This window comes from Harmonia axyridis, chromosome 3 (genome assembly GCF_914767665.1).
Source record: "Harmonia axyridis chromosome 3, icHarAxyr1.1, whole genome shotgun sequence".
Classification (NCBI taxonomy): Eukaryota; Metazoa; Arthropoda; class Insecta; order Coleoptera; family Coccinellidae; genus Harmonia; species Harmonia axyridis.
This window is the reverse complement of record NC_059503.1, coordinates 960,053-985,309: the sequence shown is the minus strand read 5'-3', so window position 1 is coordinate 985,309 and position 25,257 is coordinate 960,053. Positions and strand designations below refer to the sequence as shown.

General features: G+C 36.2%; 2 protein-coding genes across 12 annotated transcripts in view; one reads left to right on the top strand and one right to left on the bottom strand.

Annotated features, from left to right (window-relative positions):
- Positions 1-16,430, top strand: part of LOC123676590 (organic cation transporter protein-like) — a 19,721-nt gene extending 3,291 nt beyond the window's left edge. The window contains exons 2-6 of one of the 3 annotated variants that reach the window (XR_006746980.1): positions 6,120-6,342; positions 6,401-6,535; positions 6,592-6,761; positions 7,258-8,325; positions 16,079-16,430. Coding sequence is in view for 2 of the 3 variants with exons in the window: in XM_045612597.1 (XP_045468553.1) it covers positions 6,120-6,342; positions 6,401-6,535; positions 6,592-6,761; positions 7,258-8,240 (1,511 nt within the window). In the remaining variant the exon portion in view is untranslated. Of the gene's footprint in view, positions 1-6,119; positions 6,343-6,400; positions 6,536-6,591; positions 6,762-7,257; positions 8,326-16,018 lie in introns of all 3 variants that reach the window. The other 2 variants (XM_045612597.1, XM_045612596.1) reach the window with 2 other exon arrangements.
- Positions 9,185-25,257, bottom strand: LOC123676588 (solute carrier family 22 member 3-like). Of its 9 annotated transcripts, none has more exons than XM_045612593.1 (9): positions 24,796-25,257; positions 23,727-23,971; positions 23,458-23,650; positions 23,036-23,290; positions 15,893-15,992; positions 15,607-15,831; positions 15,244-15,520; positions 14,821-15,178; positions 11,157-11,292 (listed from the first exon to the last, which is right to left on the bottom strand). In XM_045612593.1, exons 1-8 carry the CDS (start codon positions 24,812-24,814, stop codon positions 14,834-14,836), a joined length of 1,659 nt encoding a protein of 552 aa, XP_045468549.1. In that variant the 5' UTR covers positions 24,815-25,257; the 3' UTR covers positions 11,157-11,292; positions 14,821-14,833. The 9 variants fall into 9 exon arrangements, with proteins under 9 accessions (XP_045468544.1, XP_045468549.1, XP_045468550.1 ...); XM_045612594.1 differs by having other exon boundaries at positions 11,176-11,289; XM_045612591.1 differs by lacking the exons at positions 11,157-11,292; positions 14,821-15,178; positions 15,244-15,520; positions 15,607-15,831; positions 15,893-15,992 and adding exons at positions 18,895-19,030; positions 21,831-22,188; positions 22,267-22,543; positions 22,651-22,875 and having other exon boundaries at positions 22,936-23,290; positions 24,796-25,251.

The following is a 25,257-nucleotide window of genomic DNA, read 5'->3' as shown; positions in this document are numbered from 1 at the left end:
CTTTTCGTTATTGAATCACTGGGTTTCATTTCTGTTAGATTTGAGTTTTACGAATTCTTAAATTAAAATTAAGGAAAGACTGACGTAAAGTAGCTTTTGAGCCTTCGTTCAAGCCAGTTGCGCTCTTGGAGAACGCAGAACTGTATACAAAAACATCCAATGAATGAACGAGCGCTCAAAAGCTCCTATTGACAACGAAATTGAATTTGTCCACAAATTTTTATGATACAAATACATTTTCGATTAAAATTCGCAAATCACTGTTATTTGGATGAAATCATAGAGCGTTATTACCTAGAGAAGAGAAAACTACACAAATACCTAGCAAGGTCGAACGATAATTTTTAATTTCCGAAAATCTTTTACCAAGTAAACGTGAATAAAATTTTCAGTAGGAGTCTAAATTTTTCCCTGGAATAATTTCAAAGGTTGTTATTGGAAATAATGAAACAATCGTGGGTATAACAACAAGAATGTTATTGCTTATTAAGTGAAGTACCTACATCTCGTTCTGTAGATTTAACGAACTCGAAACATGATATAGGTAATTATTGCTACGACCGTCTCTGGTTTCCTTTTATTTTGTCATTTAAATTGCTCCATCTCCTTCTGTTCCTCTCCGGATATTACTAATAAAGCGTCAACTGTCAGTCCAACAATGTTATTATAACCCAAGAATGAACTTCTCTGATAAAACATTAATTTATCTTAGCTGCACTAGAAGCAGAAAACCATGATTATTTTAATGTGTTCACAAAAAGAACTTCCTATTCTATGCCCTCGATTCCGTTGTCAAGACTACTCAGAATGGGGTCATATCGAATGGTTATTGTGAAGAAGTTTGGCGATAAAAAAATTGGACGACTTGATTAGCTGGTGTATTTAGTTTCAATCTCTTCAGTCTCAGGTGTTTGATATACTTAAGTAAGGTAATCGTTCAACTGAGATATTTGAAACACTGCAAATTTTAAAGAATGATTTATTATTTACCTTCTTGATCTCTCGGTCAATGTCTGAATCTGAATTGAATAAAAATAATAACTAAAAACAATGAATATTATTTCTATGGGCTTTGAACCAAGTCATCTGAATCGGAAGGAAATTTCATTAACAACCGAACAGTTGGAAGTAGGATAATACGCTGAAAAATGGATTTATGTTTTTTTACATACAGTTTGTTCCTAAATTGGTGGTATAAAGAAAAAAGAAAAGATTCCTTGGATAATATTAAGAAGAATAAGATCTTGGAGGCCAATTCACAGGTCCAAAACGTGAAATTAGGCGGTCACCAAACGTCTATGGGCCGCAAACGCTTTGTTTTCGAAATACAGAGTGTTCCTTGTAGCCCTACTTTTTTTGATAATCATACCAGTTTAGCGAATATTCTTTAATCTTCGCTACATATTAGGCAAATAAGTACCAGAACTCACAATTAATTTATTTATTACATCTTACTGACTGGATTTTTATAATAATTTAAATTATAGAATTGTTCGTAATTTTTTTTTCACGAAATCGGTTAATCGACATAACTACAAGAAACCAAAAAGTTTAGTCCTGAACCAGTTTCTTTTCACATTTTTCTGAACTACCGGTAGTCTCAGTTCTGAAGGAAAAAGGCGGGCACTGTTCCAGAATAGTTATTTATAATACAAGTGCAGAAGGCATTGATATTCTTCCACGAGTTCAAAATTCAAAAACGAGCCACGAAGTGGCGAGTTTTGGAATGAACGAGTGGTAGAATGAGCCTTCTGTACGAGTATTATACATTATTTTCTCTAATTCATTGCATTTTCATTGAAATTAATGAAATATTTCCATAAATATATTTTAGTGATTTTTGCATTGAAAAATGTTGGTTGGCAGAACTGATTTCTTTAAGGCAAATTGATGAATTGACAGATAAAGCCGTGGCGGAAAGTTCGGAGTACCAACATAGAATAATAAAATATAACCATGAAAACTGTGCGTTTCTGATATATTCTCGCACGATTTTGTTCTACAAGATGTGGAAGAATGAACGGAATAACCACAGAATTAGAGAAAAATATTACTAAAATCATTAGATTTGCATTCAAAATTAGCATATCACACGATGAAAACTTTAAATTGAAATACCCCTGCCAAATTTGAGTTGAATATTTTTTGAAGAGAAGGAGGTATGAGAAAAAAAACTTTAACAAAAGTCAAACTTTAACACCCTGTATTTCGAAAACAAGACGTTTCGTTTTTTTTTTCAAAATGATCCGAGGAATCTGTCATTTTCGTTATTTAGGAACACCCTGTATAATAAGTTTCTTTTGTCATAATTTCGTTAAATCATATTGGCAATTAGTCAAGGTCCAAAATATGCGTTAGGCTTCTATAACTAGAAATTCCTGAAGTTGTGTCATATAGGGGCAACTATTGAAGTGAAGAAGTTCCAATTAAGAGGTCATTAAGGAAATGATATCACCAGTTTTTATCGCCAATTAAAGTTAATCATTTAATTGAAATTCTTATTGGAATAACTTCGTTAGGAATAAAATGAATTTAGCTTTTCTCGGAAAACTGTACTTTCAAATCAAAGGAAAATACTTAATGGCTATCACGGGTAGAATTTTGAATTCATCATCATCGTTGTAGAAGAGTATTGATGAACGTATGACGAAACCATGTGTTTTATTACGTAGGTACTGGAATTTATGACAATATAAAGGTTTTTTTTTAGAGCTAAAGAACTTTGAATTGCAATAAAACAACGATGGATTATTCGATTGACATGAATTTTATTTATACGCAAGATAATCTTGTGGCATTACATTTTAAATATGATTTCTGGAATATGACCGCCACGGCTGGCTCGAATGTAGTCCAATCTGGACGTCCGGCACCAAACAGTCAGTTTTTCTGGATGTAACGTTGTTTCGACATACACTTGAGGATTAGCTTCACTCCAAATGCGGCAGTTCTGTTTGTTGACGTAGCCATTCAACCAGAAGTGCGATTCATCGCTAAACAAAATGAAATGGACGTAGTGCGCGATACGTATTCCGCACAGAACCATTATTTTCGAAATGAAATTGCAGTATTTACAAGCGTTGTTGAGGCGTGAGTCTATTCACGATGAATTGTCAAACCAAACTGAGAGTAAATCACTTGACAGCTGTTAAATCGGTCGCCATCTTTAAAAGTAATGCCAACTTAAAGTTATATACCTCGAAAAAAAACACCCGTTATATTCAATTTTTTCAAACCAGTAAATTATTATTTCTTACGGTTAGAAGAATAGAAGAAGGCAGAAATCTTGTATGTATATTGAATAGCCTAATTAAAACTGAGTCATTTTATGTGAAAATTTCAAACCGCAAATTCATATGGATATCAAAGTTTTTCCATCAATTATCGAATTTTCCGGTTGACAGTGATTATTCTGACGACATAAGTAGTTATTTCTAAATTATGATGAATTGCAACACAACGATGCGAAACTTTGCATGATTTCCCTGCAAAATGCCTTTTATCAATAATAAAATGAGCTAATTACACAATATTTGACTTCAATTTCATGTAAAATTGCCTTTTTGAAGTTTTTATTTATCTTATCAATCAATTAGTACTGCTCCTCAATTTTATTGGTTTATTACTTGAAATTGATGGTAGAATCCAAGTTGTAAGTTCATATTAATTGATTCGATAAAATAGTTAACAAAAATGTTTGCAGTTCAGAGATTACTCTATTTTTTCAGAGATTATAAGATGTCAACTGAAATTTAAAAAAAATTTTGATAATATTTTCGAGACTGCCAACTCTCCTTGGGGCAAGATATGAACTTGGGACCTCAATATGTTTTAGATAACAGTTCGATCTATAAAAAACGCTTTCATTTGAGGAGGCTGTGGCCAATATTTTGAGAGATATAACTATTATTGTGTGAAGATTTAATTTTTAGGTTTTTTTTTTCAAATTTCTGGTTTAAATTCTCATAAACTGTTCGGTTAGAAGTGTTAGAATGAACGATCCCCAATTAGTCGAATTAGTCCATTATTTCAGAAGTAATAGGTTGTTAACTGAATTTTTCAAGAAAAATTTCTCGAGGTTACCACCTCTCCTTGAGGAAAGATAGGTACAGAAAGGTTCGGATCGAAGAAGAAACTAAATTCAATTTTGTGTGATGTTTGCCGTGTTTATCATTCGATAATAGCTTTTATTCGAACTCAATCTACCTAATGTGTGACAACTAGAGTGTGAAATCATAGGAAGAGTTTAGTACTCGTTTGGAAAGCCATTTAACAATTTGCTCATTGTGACAATTGCATCAAATAGAGCGATACGCTTGACTTGATGCAAAATAATAGCAATACTCTTTGTACCAGCATCTAGTCAGTCCAAAAATAATTTCATTCGAAATAAATAATGAAACTAATGTCTTGTATGTGTTTGAAAACAAATTTGAAGGAAAAATGTAGGTGATGAAGAACTCAATCATATGCATTTTCTATACCTAATACGAATTTCTGAATTTTTTAATTCAATATCCTTAAATAACTATGAAATTTGGAATAAAAACTCCTTTGCGACCATTTTCATTAAATCCTATGAACTGAGCTTGTCAACTACAATTGGAAGGAACATCATCTAGATCTAAATTATATTTCCAGTTCAAAACTCTTCAGATCAATAAACTAACACAGTATTTTTCACCACTCAAGCAATCTCCGGAATGGATTGTACATTTTACCGAATCTCAATCAATGAAGAAGCTGTGTATTTTGTATCAGATTTCCATTAGTGATATTGGTCTAGAATTGACGGGTTTCATCATCGTGAATCAAATTCGAATATTCCTTCTCCGCGTTGCAATCATTAACGATTTCAAACAAGAAATTATACATTCTATTGTCAATCACTAATGACAGTTCAATTAAGTTTTTGTCGATTGGTATTTGTGCAATAGGATGTAGGTATCAGGAATTACTCAAAACCTTTTATGCGAAACTGAGTAAATATATAATCCTCTTGAACGGTATCTAAAGGTCCTTGAAATATAAAGGGTGTTTTTTTTAGAGCTATAGAACTTTAAATTGCAATAACACAACGATGGATTATTCGATTGACATGAATTTTATTTATCCGCAAGATAATCTTGTGGCATTACATTTTAAATATGATTTCTGGCATATGACCGTCACGGCTGGCTCGGATGTAGTCCAATCTGGACGTCCAATTTTCGATGACTTTTTCCAACATTTGTGGCCGTATATCGGCAATAACACGGCGAATGTTGTCTTCCAAATAGTCAAGGGTTTGTGGCTTATCCGCATAGACCAATGACTTTACATAGCCCCACAGAAAGTAGTCTAGCGGTGTTAAATCACAAGATCTTGGAGGCCAATTCACAAGTCCAAAACGTGAAATTAGGCGGTCACCAAACGTGTCTTTCAATAAATCGATTGTGGCACGAGCTGTGTGACATGTTGCGCCGTCTTGTTGGAACCACAGCTCCTGGACATCATGGTTGTTCAATTCAGGAATGAAAAAGTTAGTTATCAGGGCTCTATACCGATCACCATTGACTGTAACGTTCTGGCCGTCATCGTTTTCGAAGAAGTATGGACCAATGATTCCACCAGCCCATAAAGCGCACCAAACAGTCAGTTTTTCTGGATGTAACGGTTTTTCGACAAACACTTGAGGATTAGCTTCACTTCCAATGCGGCAGTTTTGTTTGTTGACGTAGCCATTCAACCAGAAGTGCGCTTCATCTCTAAACAAAATAAAATGGACATAGTGCGCGATACGTATTCCGCACAGAACCATTATTTTCGAAATAAAATTGCACTATTTGCAAGCGTTTTTCAGGCTTGAGTCTATTCACGATGAATTGTTAAACCAAACTGAGAATAAATCACTTGACAGCTCTTAAATCGGTCGTCATCTTGAACAGTAATGCCAACTTAAAGTTATATACCTCAAAAAAAAAACATCCGTTAGATACCTTGTCGAAATCTTCGAACAAATAGAAAAAGAAAACACAAAAAAATCTGAATGAACTTTTTTTCAACAATATAAAAATTTTCACAATTTATACCAAGTATATTCGAATACATTATCTCAATATGGTTTACTATTTTTTCAGTGACCACATCTACAGGATCAGGAAAAGAGGATATAGTCGAGAAGACTATAGGAGTACTTGGAAAATGGCAAATTTTGGTCTGCCTAGCAATTTTTTTAGTGAAATTTCCTGTTGCTTGGCATCAACTCAATATCGTGTTTGAAGCACCACCAGCTCAATTCACTTGCGCAAACATTTCAGCTGAACTCTGTTCCGAAGAATGCCACGAACATGTTTTCAACAGGTAAATACCATCAACTTCACCAGAGTTAGATTTTTTTTTAAATACCATCTTATTTTAGGAGCATATTCGCAGAAACTCTCATCACTCAATTCGATTTGGTTTGCGGAAGAGCTTATATAGCCCACATGGCTCAAACCATCACAATGCTTGGCATTCTCTTCGGAAACTTGGTCTTTGGTTACTTATCTGACAGGTAACTTTACTTGAAGCTACTATGGAACCTTTTAATTACAATAAATTTTTGTTCAGGTTTGGAAGAAAAAATCCTCTGGTTTGGGCTGTTATTCTTCAGTTTTTGTCAGGCGTTGCTGCTGCTTTTATGCCTTGGCTGCCCTTGGTCCTCTTAATGCGGTTTCTATCTGCTATGGCAACAGGAGGAACCATGGTAACAAGCTTCGTTCTTGTGATGGAACTGATAGGTACGACAACCTTTTTCAATTTGACAATTTGAAGCTAGTGCAAAATTCAGAAATAATATCGAATGAAAACCTTTAGGATCACATATACACCTGTATACATCAGGGATGTGATCTTCAAGGATGTAATTTGCACATGAATGTAGAAGCGCTCAAAAGCTCCTGTGTCTTCAATGCTCTTCTTATTCTTAAAGTTTTTTTAGTATGTATTTCGGCATCTTTAAATACAAATAGCAAAAAACAATGATGCGAAAAGAGCTCCAAATTCATCCCTTTCATTGAAGATTTTGATAATTGTTCATCATGAAAGCATGGGTCATCTTTATTTACTTGATTTTCATAAAAAGTAACATTCTGGCTATTTGTTTCTTGGTAATATTTGCAAAGTGACATTGTGCTGCTCAAATGCAAACTAAGATAACTTGCTTAGCGAGTTGGTTTCTATTAATCCTGAATTATACCAATTCTTCTTTATAATAATCAAAAATATTTTTCGTAGGTACCAAATGGAGGACTACTATCGGAATAATGTACCAAATACCGTTTGATTTTGGACATCTGAGTCTTGCTTTCTTTGGATATCTTATCAGGGATTGGAGATACTTACAGGCAGCCATCAGTGCACCTTCCTTACTACTCATAGCCTACTACTGGGTACTACCAGAATCCCCTAGATGGCTGATGACCGTAGGAAAAACTCACCAAGCCGTTGCAGTACTGGAAAGAGGAGCCAAATGCAATGATCTACCCATAGATTCTATCAAACAGGACGTGGAGGAGTTCGCCCAAAAGTCGGACCTCAAAAACAGGAGTGGGGGACAAGGTGGAAACGCTCTAGATCTCATCAAGACACCCGTGATCAGGGTCTACACGATTTGCATCTGTTTCAACTGGCTGGTGTGCGGTTTATGCTTCTTTGGCGTCGCCCAGTACATTGGACGCTTGGGAGGAAACATATTCATCAACGTTGCCATATCTGGCGTCATACAGATACCCGGCACATTCTTCGCTCTGTGGTCTCTCGAAGCTTTGGGAAGAAGAAACTCACTGATTTTAGCCAATGTGGTGGCTGGAGTCTCAGTACTCCTCATTGGAGTGGTACCGGATGATCCAACTTGGTTGAAGCCTTCTTTGAGCTTTGTTGGTATTTTGGGGATGGCTGTGTGCTTCCCCACTGTTTATATCTACTCCGGAGAACTGTTTCCGACCCTAATACGTAATATTGGGGTTGGTACTTCGTCTATGTGCGCTAGGATTGGCTCTATGACTGCTCCGTTTGTAGCTGGATTGTCCACAGTAGCGCCATGGGTACCGACCCTTATTTTCGGTATAATGCCTTTGGTTGGAGCGGTGTTATGTCTGAAATTGCCGGAAACCTTGAACTGCAAACTTCCAGACACCATAGAGGAAGCTGAGAAATACGCGACCAACAAGACGAAATCAAATGGAAACTCCAACGAGATGTTTGACAGACGAGAGTGAAAAAGGAGAACTCATCTATTTGAATCTAATGAGACTGAGTTTCAGCTAAGAGTAAAGCTGTACTATACCTCAACGTTTTCGTAAAATCCGGTTCGATAGGAAAATATTTTTCGATCAAGCAATGATTTTACTGGCAAAAAAGAGTGATGCGATATTTTATTTTTGGTACGACATTTTGACGTATTTGATTTTTTCAAATGTTCTCTTTCATTTTTGTGTTCAGTTGTAGTTTTTGATATTCCTAGGGAATAGTTCTACTTTCTAGATATAGAAAATCATCCTGCCATTATATAATAGAGGGAACGATGTGTTTCTGATGTAAATAAGGGTATTCAGTATTTGTTGACGAATTTATGTACTGCGTACAGTCCCTAATACCTATAGTGAACTGTATTTATATCTATTTTATTAAGGACAATAAATATATTCTTAATGTATTTTCTTATAATTTTAAAGAACCCATAATAAGTCAGAACTATAAATAGTTGTATGATTTTGATTTCTCAATTTTTTTTTCGATAATTGATGAGAATCTCCATTTGACAATCAATAATATGATTAATTTCTAACTATAATAACTTGAATGAAAGCAATCAAATAAGACCTCATGTAGTGACCCCTTATATATATATTGATGATTTATGTATAAGGATCTATTCAGAATAGATTTGAAAAAAACTGTGTGATTCATATGTAACAAAATCTGAAGTCTGGTTCTTTTTTCAAAAAATATTTTACTCTCGGTATATTTAATTGGACAATAAGGCTGTAGAAGATAAAAATACAATTATTATTTGATTGGACATTGTGATTTTATCATCAAAGAACACTTTGACGGCTATAAGCTCTTTAGCTCTTTGTTTGTTGTTTGTTGTTCATTCGATGTATAGTACAAAAAAACCTCCGTTAGTTATATAACTTAAAAAAATATTTCAACACACAAATTGTGTTATATGAGTATTTTATTTCTTTAAGAAATGATCAGCTATTTTCGAACCACGAAGTATTTTGATGCCATTAGTTTATCATCGAATCTCCATACGGTTCTCATTGATCTCAATTCCTTCACAGATCTCATCCTGTACCCTCTCTTCCTGTATCATTGTCACAAAACTCTTCCCATACTTTTCAATCTATCCATCAACTCCACATGTCCTTGCAGTAACAGTACAGTTTCAGATGAAAATCAGTGATGCAGGCGCTCTGCTTTCCATACAAATTCAACCTACTGACTGTACCAATCAGTTCCAACTTCTCTGTGCCCCATATTCTAACAGTAGCCTCAAACGAGCCATCACCGGGTAAAGTTTCGAAGCTCACTAGGTAGTCCTTCACTTGTACCTTGGATTTCAAGGTCTTCTCGGCATGAGATAAAATCTGAGCGTTTCTGATTGTCTTCAAACGAAGTTTGGAACATTGAGCGTAACCTTTTAGAAGACTGTTCAGGTAGTTGATAGTGAAGATTGTCACGTACTTCACCTCTGGAGTTATACCGACCGGTTGGCTCTCTAGACAAGTGCACCAATGGTCTGTTATACCAGCATCCTCGCAGGTTCTAGAAGAAGGAATCTTGCTGAACAGGCTCAAACCGTATCTGCTCCTAGAATACCTACCACCGCTTTCCTGCATGTTTTCGACGTGGGCAAGGTCGTACAGGGTTTCGTGTAGGTCGAAAGGTGTGGTAAGTCTTCGTAGGTTGGTCCTGAGGTTTGCAACAGCATGAGGGTAACGTTCTTTGAACTCCAAAGGTAGTCTTACGAACAAAAACGGCAGTCTTTCTTCTATACGACCTTGGTAGGTCTGCCTGAAAGAGCCAAACCTAATACCGTGGTCGCTCATTACTATAACCACGGTGTTTTCGAAGTGTCCCTTATTGTACATGTTCTGAAAGGAGTCAGAGTAGAACTGGTCGCCTATCCTAGGTTTGTTCACGAAATCGTGGGACAAACTCGAGCTCCAAGAGAATGATAAGTACGGAAGTTTCCAGTGGTTCATTTGGTGAACGAAGTCTTCGACGTACTTGACGATCATTTTGTAATCTTCCCTCGCTCCAATGCACTGTATCACATTCATACTTTGAGAGTTACCTATCATATCTTCGGCGATGCGATCGAAGAATCCCCATACGTAATCAGTTGGCTGCTTTTGGAAGCCGTATTTCTGATAGTTGAATAAACCCATCCAGGCTGAGTCTTCGGCGAAGGAAGTAAGGTAACTGTTGTTCTTGAAGTGTTTCCAAATTAAGTTGCAGTTATCGAAGTACTTTCCAGTACTTCTACAGCTCTTTTCTATGGTCTGTTCGTCATCACCGGTCAGTACAGCTATGAGGTTGGGGTACGTGTTGTCTGCTATCTTGTTGTAACCGAGGAATTCTTGAAACCCTAGGGTCTTCAGGGTAGCAACGGTTTTCGGCATTTGACGATGGAAATTGATTCTAGAGATACCGTCGATGCCGATTATCAGAACGTTGAGTTTTTCTCTGTTTACGTCTGGAGCTACGTTTGACTTCCTTGGTACGAAAGCGAACAAGTCTTGGTATATTTCTTTTTCCCTGTAGTAACATAGGACTTGTACAAATTCTTCTTCAACTGTAATGCTCTCTTCGAAATAATTGCATGTTTCACCGAATTCGAACTGCTTGTCTGGTTTACCCTGAGGTTCTTTCCTCTTGAGCTCTTTGTAGCAGCAACGCACAGAACTCCTGTCGGATATGTTGTAGCTTTGGAAAGACGTATCCAGAAGGTGTAACGAGGTCAGATTGGAGTCTACCAATGGCGGTCTGTCTTGGTTGCAGTGAGCCCCTTTGTATTGGTACTCGAAGTAATGCTGTAGTGCTGTGTTGTTTAGTGGTAACTCTGGTATCTTACACCCTGGGGTCTTGATCAAATAACCCTTCTGGAAGTCCTCGATTTCTACTGTTGAGGTTTCTGGAAGGTAGTCAACCATTTTTGGGTTCAGATTGATTAGGGTTAAGATGAAGACTGCGGCTGCAAATAGGAACATCCATATGTAGGTCGGGATGGCGTGTTTCAAGGCACCAAATATGGATCTTCTGAAAAAAAAACATATTTAGGTCTTTGTTCAATGAAATTTTGAACGAGTTTGGGCTCTAGATAATATTCGTGGAAATTATTATTTTGTTTCATTTTATATTTAGTGAATTTCTATCAAGTAATAACTGAATCTATTGAATGAAAAATCGAAATAGTAAGATTAAGCTTCTTTCGATAAGAAGCTTATGAAAGAGTAGCTCTAAAAATTCAACACCAAATTTATATCCTTAAAACACCATTTTCCAAATACAGAATATCTTAATGATAGAAATGATCATTTTTGAATAGTATTGGTGGGATTAATTCTGGAAGTTCATTAATATTGTAGTGACTCGGTTTGCTCAGAGATGGCGCCATGGTCGTAATGCGCCACACAACATCGGCCCCGGCGGATTTAAAGGGGTCGACGCAAAGCAACCGATTCACTTCTCACCCGATGGGTGGGAAGGTGTGTCTTAGGCAGAGATCGCTGGATAGCCTAACCGATGAGTCCACCAGCGATCTCGGGACGAAACACAATACCCCCGGGAGAGGGCGCACCTAAATATTAGCTCGAGAACGACTCGCTAAATTGGTGACCCCGACGTGATGACGGAAAGCTGCGGCGTTGGAGCGCAGAGGCGACTCACTGCCCCGCTCAACGTTACGGCTACTGGGGTGTCCATCGGACACTAGAGCCGATGGCACGCCGAGCCTCGTTTTTTCGTCATCACAGCACGCAAGCGCTCTCTCCCCCCTGGGACCACCTGCGTACCTCCTCCTCAGGAGGGTCTTGGTTACTGGTGAGGGGGTGTGTAGTGACTCGGTTTGCTCAGAGATGGCGCCATGGTCGTAATGCGCCACACAACATCGGCCCCGGCGGATTTAAAGGGGTCGACGCAAAGCAACCGATTCACTTCTCACCCGATGGGTGGGAAGGTGTGTCTTAGGCAGAGATCGCTGGATAGCCTAACCGATGAGTCCACCAGCGATCTCGGGACGAAACACAATACCCCCGGGAGAGGGCGCACCTAAATATTAGCTCGAGAACGACTCGCTAAAATATCAAGAACCAATTCAATAGTTTCCTAGATATAGCCATCTGAATATTTTTGTCAAAAATTACTGATCGAACTGAACAATTTAGTTAGATTTATAATTCCAATAGATTGCAGAAATGAGATCTATTGTTCTTGCGTTCTCTCGCTCTAGGATTATCTGGACTAGATCTAATTCTAATCAATTATGCATCATTAACTTGATAGAGGTTTCATAAAACATAACTTCCTTTGATAAAAATCAATGTTTATATCTTCATATTATTCATCATCAGAATAAGGTGATATTAAAATATAAGAATCTTTAGGGAACAATCTAATTTTAAATGCAATATGCAAATTTGAATTTGGTAACACTTCACTTTTTGGGATCTATCTATTCCACAAAGATCAAATCTGTTACAATTTTCTTTTCGGAATTATTTAAATATTTTCAGCAAGGAATAGCCGCAAATGCTATGATTCGACTGAATGATTTTAGTGTAAAAGTTTATATAATCAAAAAAGCACCTATACGTATGATAATAGTATTGATTATTTTGGAGTAGGTAACTCAATACCGTAGGAGTAAGTAAAAAATATAGACATTTTACTCCTGCAAAACTTTTAAGTTTAATTTTTTTAAGTTATTGTTTTCATTATCATAGTCATCATTGATTAGATTTCTCAATTTTTAGCCTTAAAAATGCAAGGATCGATTTCTCGAGTTAGATTATTAATGTGGTAAAGCAACAGATTATTCTACCTTATTTTATATGAATGGTTCAATTTTTTAATTCTAATTATTTCTAAGCGTAGCTACGCTAGTTGGCGTTTATATTTTTTACCCTCGAATAATTTCAATGATCTATTATCTAAAATATAAAGTAAAATTTTAACCAATATTACATCGTTTATGAAAGCTCGAGATCTGATCCATTGATTCAAAAGGCTAAAATTGTATGATGAATTTAATGAATTCATCTCTCAAAAATGAAATCATTGCATTATAAACATAACACCAGTCGTAAAAATTAAAATTGGTTTTTTTTCATTTAACTGAATAACTATTGGATGGGGGAGAATAATTTCATATTTGATAGAATTTGCGATATTTTTTGATTTTATACATTACAGAAAATAATGACCAGAAAGGACTGTAGATACACAACACAGAAAAAAGTTCCCGAAAAGTTGCATTACTCGGAAAATTTCAAAATTAAAACTTACTTGCTCTTCATTTTCCAATCAATGGAGTATATTTTCAGCCCAATCTTTTCGGCAGAGCAGTTTTCACCAAAATGGAAATTGATTCAAAACTGACAGAAACTGATATTCCCTCCCACAATTTACGCACAGATAACAAGATTGATCAACTCTATGTAAACTCAGTCATATTTCATACTTTCAAAAGGATTAATTATTTCTCGCTTATTTATCATAGAATCAAAATATTAGGGTAATCTCCAAAAATAAATCTCCGAAATTCAAATATTTTCGAAAGAACGTTATTGTTTTATATGGAAATTGTGTCAACGAATTTCCACATACAATTCGAACGTTTATAACTATTTATTTGGAAACACGAAAGAGTCGACGGAAAATCTATATTTTCTTATCGTTTTCAAAAGCAATTGGATTCGATAAGTTAAAACTGCGAAAATGGCAGGATGTTCGAAATCGATATCATCGACAAATGAAAAAGGAACATTTCACACTATTTTCCCGTCGTTATGAGAAAGTTTATTGAACGATATAAAATGTTCGCTTTACTTTTTTTTTATGTGATCTTTGTGTGGTAATGAGCAGTGGTCAAAGCTATACTCGACCTATATTTCAAGTAAAAACGTCACGAATTCCACACAAAAGGTTTATTGATTTCAAATCGATCGAACTAATTATCGAAAAGCCATAAATTCACGAAATATTGAAGGTTAGAGTTTCGCGTCAATCGGTAGAAATATATATTTTAGGAGAAATCATGGGATCACATAATGTTATTTTTCCAGACATGATAGCCACCGTCAGAAGAAGACATTTTTCTCCCGAAAGGTTGTAATTTACGCAACGCGCATCGTGAATTGGAATGAGCTTTTTAATTGCTATAAAATCGTTTATGTCCCAACCCAAACCCAAGTTCATTAACACGTGACTACTAAAATGTAACATTGAGATCTTGATAATATAAAGTTTTTTTTTCATGAGCAAGGTGCGTTGTATGCATGGTGTTAGTGAGTTGATTCATTTGGATTAACAAAGCTGAAATTAGAGGATTGCTTCTGCATGATATTCCAGCTGCTGGTAGGTACAACATTATATCGGTAGGTAGGGACAAGGTGTGTGCAATGGTTAAATTCAAGCGATAGTTTGCTCCAAACTTTCGGACACTTTAATATTCACAAACTTCCTTTTACAAATATAAATCTTAAATTATGCAATCAAGTCTTGGGCTAGATAAATTTTCATAAATATTCTTCAAAGTCTTATTTTCAGATCACAACGAAGCCATACCTGCTCAAACGTCTCAAATATTCACATCACAAACATCCAAATCCTCTCTTGTGGGCACCTCAATGTAATTGTTGTTCTTAGTGTTTCGCCCATCTGCATCTCTGTCCAAATCATCAATTAGTTCTGGAAGAACTGTTCCTTCGGTTTCTGGCAGCATCAGTATCAAACATGTCTCTACAATGTTGAAGATACCCAAGAGAAGAAGAGGCAAGAAGGGTGCTGTGTCATGAAGTGCTATCACAATAGGTGCTGCCATTGAACCAATCCTCGAACAAACTGAACAGAGACCCATCCCTGTGTTTCTCACTACGGTTGGAAGAAGTTCTCCGGTGAACAGGTAGAGGGCGCATAAGGTTACCTGATAAAAAGTTGAGTTTTTATTGAATTGTGAATATTGTTGAATATGTTTTTGCAAAGACCTACAGATAATCCAATGATGCCAATGCCTGCAAATGACATACGTTGCCAATCATAGGGGTACTGGCCTTTAGGGAAGGCCATGATGCTCAAAAAGCAGACGGTGCAGACGGAGGTCCAGAATGCTATGGTATTCTTCCTGCCGAATCTACCGATCATGTACAAACAAATCATCTGTCCAGGAATGCAGAGCAAACCACCAACAGCTGTTGAAAAGAAGATGTTCTGACCAACATGGCCAACGTATTGAATTATGGTGAAGAAGCTCATCCCACCAAAAAACCTGCATAATAATAAACATTCTCAAATAGAGACGAAAAGATTTTTCATCATCTCAAATACTCTGATTATAGAAAATATTGTTCTTACCAAATTATACACAGCCAGGAGACTCTCCTGGCGATGGTTTTGGTCTTGAATAAGTCCATGAAACTTGGTTTTTTGGAGTCTGTCGGCAAGTTGGACAGTTTCGCGAATTTTTTTTCGAACACCTCAGAATCTGTCCCGTTACATCTAGCTGCTTGCTCGAGGATTTTTTTGCCTTCTTCCTGCCTTCCCTTAACGAAGAGCCATCTAGGGGACTCCGGAATCAACCTTTGAAAAAAATTAAGTACTTAGGTATAAGTGAAAGAATTTCGCACAACCTTCTACTCACCATATATACCACAAAAATAGAGCAGACAAAGCAGATATCACATAATGAAACTGCCTCCAATCTCTGGTATAATATGCGAACAAGGCCATCAAAGAGAAGCCTATACCAAAACTCATCTATTTGAATCTAATGAGACTGAGTTTCAGCTAAGAGTAAAGCTGTACTATACCTCAACGTTTTCGTAAAATCCGGTTCGATAGGAAAATATTTTTCGATCAAGCAATGATTTTACTGGCAAAAAAGAGCGATGCGATATTTTATTTTTGGTACGATATTTTGACGTATTTGATTTTTTCAAATGTTCTCTTTCATTTTTGTGTTCAGTTGTAGTTTTTGATATTCCTAGGGAATAGTTCTACTTTCTAGATATAGAAAATCATCCTGCCATTATATAATAGAGGGAACGATGTGTTTCTGATGTAAATAAGGGTATTCAGTATTTGTTGACGAATTTATGTACTGCGTACAGTCCCTAATACCTATAGTGAACTGTATTTATATCTATTTTATTAAGGACAATAAATATATTCTTAATGTATTTTGTCTTCTGATTTCAAAGAACCCATAATTAGTCAGAACAGTTGTATAATTTTGATTTCTCAATTATTTTTCGAAAATTGATAAGAATCTCCCAATCAATAATATAATTAATTTCTAACTATGATACCTTGCATGAAAGCAATCAAATGAGACCATATGATGTAGTAACCTCTTATATATATTAATGATTCATGCAGAAGGATCTATTCAGAAAAGATTTAAGAAAACTGTGAGATTCATATGTAACAAAATCTGTAGCCTGGTTCTTTTTTCAAAAAAATATTTCACTCTCGGTATATTTAATTGGACAATAAGGCTGTAGAAGATAAAAAAATACAATTATTATGTGATTGGACATTGTGCTTTTATCATCAAAGAACTCTTCGACAGCTATGAGCTCTTTAGCTCTTTGCTTATGGGATGTATATAGTACAAAAAACGTCCGTTAATTAAATAACTTAAAAAAATATTTCAACACACAAATTGTGTTATATGAGTATTTTATTTCTTTAAGAAATGATCAGCTATTTTCGAACCACGAAATATTTTGATGCCATCAGTTTATCATCGAATCTCCATACGGTTCTCATTGATCTCAATTCCTTCACAGATCTCATCCTGTACCCTCTCTTCCTGTATCATTGTCAAAAAACTCTTCCCATACTCTTCAGTTTTCAATCTATCCATCAACTCCATATGTCCTTGCAGTAACAGTACAGTTTCAGATGAAAATCAGTGATGCAGGCGCTCTGCTTTCCATACAAATTCAACCTACTGACTGTACCAATCAGTTCCAACTTCTCTGTGCCCCATATTCTAACAGTAGCCTCAAACGAGCCATCACCGGGTAAAGTTTCGAAGCTCACTAGGTAGTCCTTCACTTGTTCCTTGGATTTCAAGGTCTTCTCGGCATGAGATAAAATCTGAGCGTTTCTGATTGTCTTCAAACGAAGTTTGGAACATTGAGCGTAACCTTTTAGAAGGCTGTTCAGGTAGTTGATAGTGAAGATTGTCACGTACCTCACCTCTGGAGTTATACCGACTGGTTGGCTCTCTAGACAAGTGCACCAATGGTCTGTTATACCAGCATCCTCGCAGGTTCTAGAAGAAGGAATCTTGCTGAATAGGCTCAAACCGTATCTGCTCCTAGAATACCTACCACCACTTTCCTGCAGGTTTTCGACGTGGGCAAGGTCGTACAGGGTTTCATGTAGGTCGAAAGGTGTGGTAAGTCTTCGTAGGTTGGTCCTGAGGTTTGCAACAGCATGAGGGTAACGTTCTTTGAACTCCAAAGGTAGTCTTACGAACAAAAACGGCAGTCTTTCTTCTATACGACCTTGGTAGGTCTGCCTGAAAGCGCCAAACCTAATACCGTGGTCGCTCATTACTATAACCACGGTGTTTTCGAAGTGTCCCTTATTGTACATGTTCTGAAAGGTGTCGGAGTAGAGCTGGTCGCCTATTCTAGGTTTGTTCACGAAATCGTGGGACAAACTCGAGCTCCAAGAAAAGAATAAATACGGAAGTTTCCAGTGGTTCATTTGGTGAACGAAGTCTTCGACGTACTTGACGATCATTTTGTAATCTTCCCTCGCTCCAATGCACTGTATCACATTCATACTTTGAGAGTTACCAATCATATCTTCGGCGATGCGATTGAAGAACCCCCATACGTAATCAGTTGGCTGCTTTTGGAAGCCGTATTTCTGATAGTTGAATAAACCCATCCAGGCTGAGTCTTCGGCGAAGGAAGTTAGGTAACTGTTGTTCTTGAAGTGTTTCCAAATTAAGTTGCAGTTATCGAAGTACTTTCCAGTACTTCTACAGCTCTTTTCTATGGTCTGTTCGTCATCACCGGTCAGTACAGCTATGAGGTTGGGGTACGTGTTGTCTGCTATCTTGTTGTATCCGAGGAACTCTTGAAACCCTAGGGTCTTCAGGGTAGCAACGGTTTTCGGCATTTGACGATGGAAGTTGATTCTAGAGATAGCGTCGATGCCGATTATCAGAACGTTGAGTTTTTCTCTATTTACGTCTGGAGCTACGTTTGACTTCTTTGGTACGAAAGCGAATAAGTCTTGGTATATTTCTTTTTCCCTGTAGTAACATAGAACTTGTACAAATTCTTCTTTAACTGTGATGCTCTCTTCGAAATAATTGCATGTTTCACCGAATTCGAACTGCTTGTCTGGTTTACCCTGAGGTTCTTTCCTCTTGAGCTCTTTGTAGCAGCAACGCACAGACCTCCTGTCGGATATGTTGTAGCTTTGGAAAGACGTATCCAGAAGGTGTAACGAGGTCAGATTGGAGTCTACCAATGGCGGTCTGTCTTGGTTGCAGTGAGCCCCTTTGTATTGGTACTCGAAGTAATGCTGTAGTGCTGTGTTGTTCAGTGGTAACTCTGGTATCTTACACCCTGGGGTCTTGATCAAATAACCCTTCTGGAAGTCCTCAATTTCTACTGTTGAGGTTTCTGGAAGGTAGTCAACCATTTTTGGGTTCAGATTGATTAGGGTTAAGATGAAGACTGCGGCTGCAAATAGGAACATCCATATGTAGGTCGGGATGGCGTGTTTCAAGGCACCAAATATGGATCTTCTGAAAAAAAAAACATATTTAGGTCTTTGTTCAATGAAATTTTAAACGAGTTTGGGCTCTAGATAATATTCGTGGAAATTATTATTTTGTTTCATTTTATATTAAGTGAATTTCTATCAAGTAATAACTGAATCTATTGAATGAAAAATCGAAATAGTAAGATTAAGCTTCTTTCGATAAGAAGCTTATGAAAGAGTAGCTCTAAAAATTCAACACCAAATTTATATCCTTAAAACACCATTTTCCAAATACAGAATATCTTAATGATAGAAATGATCATTTTTGAATAGTATTGGTGGGATTAATTCTGGAAGTTCATTAATATCAAGAACCAATTCAATAGTTTCCTAGATATAGCCATCTGAATATTTTTGTCAAAAATTACTGATCGAACTGAACAATTTAGTTAGATTTATAATTCCAATAGATTGCAGAAATGAGATCTATTGTTCTTGCGTTCTCTCGCTCTAGGATTATCTGGACTAGATCTAATTCTAATCAATTATGCATCATTAACTTGATAGAGGTTTCATAAAACATAACTTCCTTTGATAAAAATCAATGTTTATATCTTCATATTATTCATCATCAGAATAAGGTGATATTAAAATATAAGAATCTTTAGGGAACAATCTAATTTTAAATGCAATATGCAAATTTGAATTTGGTAACACTTCACTTCTTGGGATCTATCTATTCCACAAAGATTAAATCTGTTACAATTTTCTTTTCGGAATTATTTAAATATTTTCAGCAAGGAATAGCCTCAAATGCTATGATTCGACTCATTTATTTTAGTGTAAAAGTTTATATAATCAAAAAAGCACTTGCCCATTTACGTATGATAAAAAGTATTGATTATTTTGGAGTAGGTAACTCAATACCGTACGAGTAAGTAAAAAATGTTACTCCTGCAAAACTAAGTTTTTTAAGTTATTGTTTTCATTATCATAGTCATCATTGATTAGGTTTCTCAATTTTTAGCCTTAAAAATGCAAAGATCGATTTCTCGAGTTAGAGTATCAATGTGGTGAAGCAACAGATTATTCTTATACCTCATTTTATATGAATAGTTCAATTTTTTAATTCCTATTATTTCAAAGCGTAGCTATGCTAGTTGGTGTTTATATTTTTTACCCTCGAACAATTCCAATGGTCCATTATCTAAAATATAAAGTAAAATTTTAACCAATATTACATCGTTTATGAAAGCTCGAGATCTGATCCATGGATTCAAAAGGCTAAAATTGTATGATAAATTTAATCAATTCATCTCTCAAAAATGAAATCATTGCATTATAAACATAACTCCTGTCGTAAAAATTAAAATTGGATTTTTTCATTTAACTGAATAACGATTGGATGGGGGAGAATAATTTCGTATTTTATAGAATTTGCGATATTTTTTTTGATTTTATATATTATAGGAAAAAATGACCAGAAAGGACTGTAGATACACAACACAGAAAAATGTTCCCGAAAAGTTGCATTACTCGGAAAATTTCAAAATTAAAACTTACTTGCTCTTCATTTTCCAATCAATGGAGTATATTTTCAGCCCAATCTTTTCGGCAGAGCAGTTTTCACCAAAATGGAAATTGATTCAAAACTGACAGAAACTGATATTCCCTCCCACAATTTACGCACAGATAACAAGATTGATCAACTCTATGTAAACTCAGTCATATTTCATACTTTCAAAAGAATTAATTATTTCTCGCTTATTTATCATAGAATCAAAATATTAGGGTAATCTCCAAAAATAAATCTCCGAAATTCAAATATTTTCGAAAGAACGTTATTGTTTTATATGGAAATTGTGTCAACGAATTTCCACATACAGTTCGAACGTTTATAACTATTTATTTGGAAACACGAAAGAGTCGACGGAACATCTATATTTTCTTATCGTTTTCAAAAGCAATTGGATTCGATAAGTTAAAACTGCGAAAATGGCAGGATGTTCGAAATCGATATCATCGACAAATGAAAAAGGAACATTTCACACTATTTTCCCGTCGTTATGAGAAAGTTTATTGAACGATATAAAATGTTCGCTTTACTTTTTTTTTATGTGATCTTTGTGTGGTAATGAGCAGTGGTCAAAGCTATACTCGACCTATATTTCAAGTAAAAACGTCACGAATTCCACACAAAAGGTTTATTGATTTCAAATCGATCGAACTAATTATCGAAAAGCCATAATTCACGAAATATTGAAGGTTAGAGTTTCGCGTCAATCGGTAGAAATATATATTTTAGGAAAAATCATGGGATCACATAATGTTATTTTTCCAGACATGATAGCCACCGTCAGAAGAAGACATTTTTCTCCCGAAAGGTTGTAATTTACGCAACGCGCATCGTGAATTGGAATGAGCTTTTTAATTGCTATAAAATCGTTTATGTCCCAACCCAAACCCAAGTTCATTAACACGTGACTACTAAAATGTAACATTGAGATCTTGATAATATAAAGTTTTTTTTTCATGAGCAAGGTGCGTTGTATGCATGGTGTTAGTGAGTTGATTCATTTGGATTAACAAAGCTGAAATTAGAGGATTGCTTCTGCATGATATTCCAGCTGCTGGTAGGTACAACATTATATCGGTAGGTAGGGACAAGGTGTGTGCAATGGTTAAATTCAAGCGATAGTTTGCTCCAAACTTTCGGACACTTTAATATTCACAAACTTCCTTTTACAAATATAAATCTTAAATTATGCAATCAAGTCTTGGGCTAGATAAATTTTCATAAATATTCTTCAAAGTCTTATTTTCAGATCACAACGAAGCCATACCTGCTCAAACGTCTCAAATATTCACATCACAAACATCCAAATCCTCTCTTGTGGGCACCTCAATGTAATTGTTGTTCTTAGTGTTTCGCCCATCTGCATCTCTGTCCAAATCATCAATTAGTTCTGGAAGAACTGTTCCTTCGGTTTCTGGCAGCATCAGTATCAGACATGTCTCTACAATGTTGAAGATACCCAAGAGAAGTAGAGGCAAGAAGGGTGCTGTGTCATGAAGTGCTATCACAATAGGTGCTGCCATTGAACCAATCCTCGAACAAACTGAACAGAGACCCATCCCTGTGTTTCTAACTACGGTAGGAAGAAGTTCTCCGGTGAACAGGTAGAGGGCGCATAAGGTTACCTGAAATAAGGTAAATCTCGATAAAAAGTTGAGTTTTTATTGAATTGTGAATATTGTTATGTTTTCGCAAAGACCTACAGATAATCCAATGATGCCAATGCCTGCAAATGACATACGTTGCCAATCATAGGGGTAATGGCCTTTAGGGAAGGCCATGATGCTCAAAAAGCAGACGGCGCAGACGGAGGTCCAGAATGCTATGGTATTCTTCCTGCCGAATCTACCGATCATGTACAAACAAATCATCTGTCCAGGAATGCAGAGCAAACCACCAACAGCTGTTGAAAAAAAGATGTTCTGACCAACATGGCCAACGTATTGAGTTATGGTGAAGAAGCTCATCCCGCCAAAAAACCTGCATAATAATAAACATTTTCAAATAGAGACAAAAAAAAGGTTTTTCATTATCTCAAATATTATCGCTTTTTTTTGCGTTCTGATTGTAGAAAATACTTTTCTTACCAAATGATACACAGCCAGGAGACTCTCCTGGCAATGGTCCTGGTCTTGAATAAGTCCATGAAACTTGGTTTTTTGGAGTCTGTCGGCAAGTTGGACAGTTTCGAGAATTTTTTTTCGAACACCTCAGAATCTATCCCGTTAATTCTAGCTGCTTGCTCGAGGACCTTCCTGCCTTCTTCCTGCCTTCCCTTAACGAAGAGCCATCTAGGGGACTCCGGAATCAACCTTTGAAAAAAATTAAGTATTTAGGTATAAGTGAAAGTTTTCACACAACCTTATACTCACCATATATACCACAAAAATAGAGCAGACAAAGCAGATATCACATAATGAAACTGCCTCCAATCTCTGGTATAATATGCGAACAAGGCCATCAAAGAGAAGCCTATACCAAAAGGTGCTTGTACCAAAATTGGTACTATGGCTCTCCATTTACCTCCAACGATTTCTATACACATAACGAAAGATACCACTAAGGTACCACCATTGGCTACAGCTACCAAAAATCTAGCGGCTACGAATCCCCAAAAGTATGGGGACCATGTGGCAATGAATCCAAATATTGTTTGGATTACTACGCAGATTATGAGGATGATTTTTCTGCCATATTGGTCGGCGTACAGTCCAAATAAAATGTTTCCTGAAAGTTCAAATCACATTATTGACCAGAAAAAGAGGAAGTTAGGACGTGAAATCAGGTTAAATTTTCTGAGATTCTGGTAACGATATCAATAAAAAATTTTGCACAATGCTTCTAATTGTTATTCTAATATGGTTCATCTCAAATTCGAATCAATCAACACTAACCTATCAAAATACCCGTCATAAGAATGATCTGAGATACGTCCACAAGTCTCTCGTTGCCGCAAATTAGATCCCATTCAGAAATAATGCTCGTTTTGAACACAGTTGTATTGTAGTCGAAACCATAAGGACATGGCATTGTTTCATTACCATCATCCAATGATTTCATTTCGCAAAAGCCATTGTGTAGATGACCCTAAAGAAAAATTCATAGTTAGATATGGTGGATGCGATACCATAAAGCGCATCCGCCAATTATAAATGGATCTCACTTGATTGAATGAGAATTCTCTGGGTTTGGATATCCGGAGCCAATCTTCATCGCTCATGTTGCGGTACATTAAGGGTGGTGAACACCAGAACTGTGTTGGAGGAGCAAGGAATATGATGCTCATCTGTACCCAGGCTATAGGAAATTTGAAGAGGGATAAAAGAAATGAGATCCAACACTGCCATTTCCCGAAATTTCCTATGGTCAGTTTGAGCCACTGATCACCAGAGGGGGGATTTGGGAGCTCTGAAATACATAGAAACACATTTGAGAGAATATTATATATACTATAATGTAAAATTTATGAAAATAATGAACAGGATGTTTCGAAATTGCGAACCATATTTTTCAAGCCAAAATTTGTGTTTATCCATAAACATGCTTGGTGTATGATAAAAATTAGTCTGGATTTTTCTTCATAGCCCTTTTAGATTTCAAAATATCAAGATCAAATTAAAAACATGAGTTTCTTTCTGAGGTAAGATTCAAGTGAGTTATTTCAGTTCTAAGAAACAAATAATACACCATGTTTCACCTAGCGACGTTTCGACGTTTACGAGAGAGAAAAACTACAGTGTGATTTTTTTTCTTGTGTCATTTTTCGCCCAATAAACTTTTTTAGTACACCACTATTTTATTATGAATTACGAAATGAATATTTTGTTTTGTTTATAGACTTAGTTGTCACGTTTTCACTCTTCAAATTAATTCAATAAATTCGACAAATTGCAATTAAATTCGACGAATTGCAAATCATCAATTTAATTATTTTCTTGATGACTTTCACAGATACAGACAAAACAATGAATTCATGTTAGAATCCACTACTGCCGCAAAAAATTTATTGGGAAATAAATTGCTCTATTCAAGAATTACCTTCGTAGTTTCTTAAAACCACTCGGTATAGTTGATCCTGAAATATAAACTAGATTTCAGAATTTATCTCAACAGCTCAAAGATTTTACTGTGCTTATATCGATAATGAAGCTTCTTATAGAAAAAAATGATCTCTGTCTGAAAAATGCGTCCCTGCAATCTTGATACTAAATTTTGAACCACCCTAAACTCACTGGGTTTGTTTGTATCCATTATGACAGTTAAACTTTCATTTCTGCAGAGGATTTTGATGACTTCACAGGTTGGTGGATCACTTGGAGACCACTTTATTTCCACACAATCCGCCAATAAAAATTGTTCACTGGGCACACTACATGTAAGCGATACACACAACGCTAAATTTTAACGGAAGGAAAAATTGTTTTGAAAAATTACCGTTGTTGGGAAAGTACGATACTATTCAGAACGCGGTCTACATTCTCCTTCAGACAACCTTCGATCAACATGAGGAAGTGGCTGAAATATTGGCGAAACACCTGTTTGTGGTACGTATGGGAGTCCACGACTGATTTGGGGGGGTCAACGTGGGTCAAGTATGTTCAAGAAAGTGGATGGAACACTTTCACATCAAGAGAAATTGGCGCCGTCAAAATAACTTCTACTAGCGCTTGAATTCGAAGAGGTTGTAGATGAAG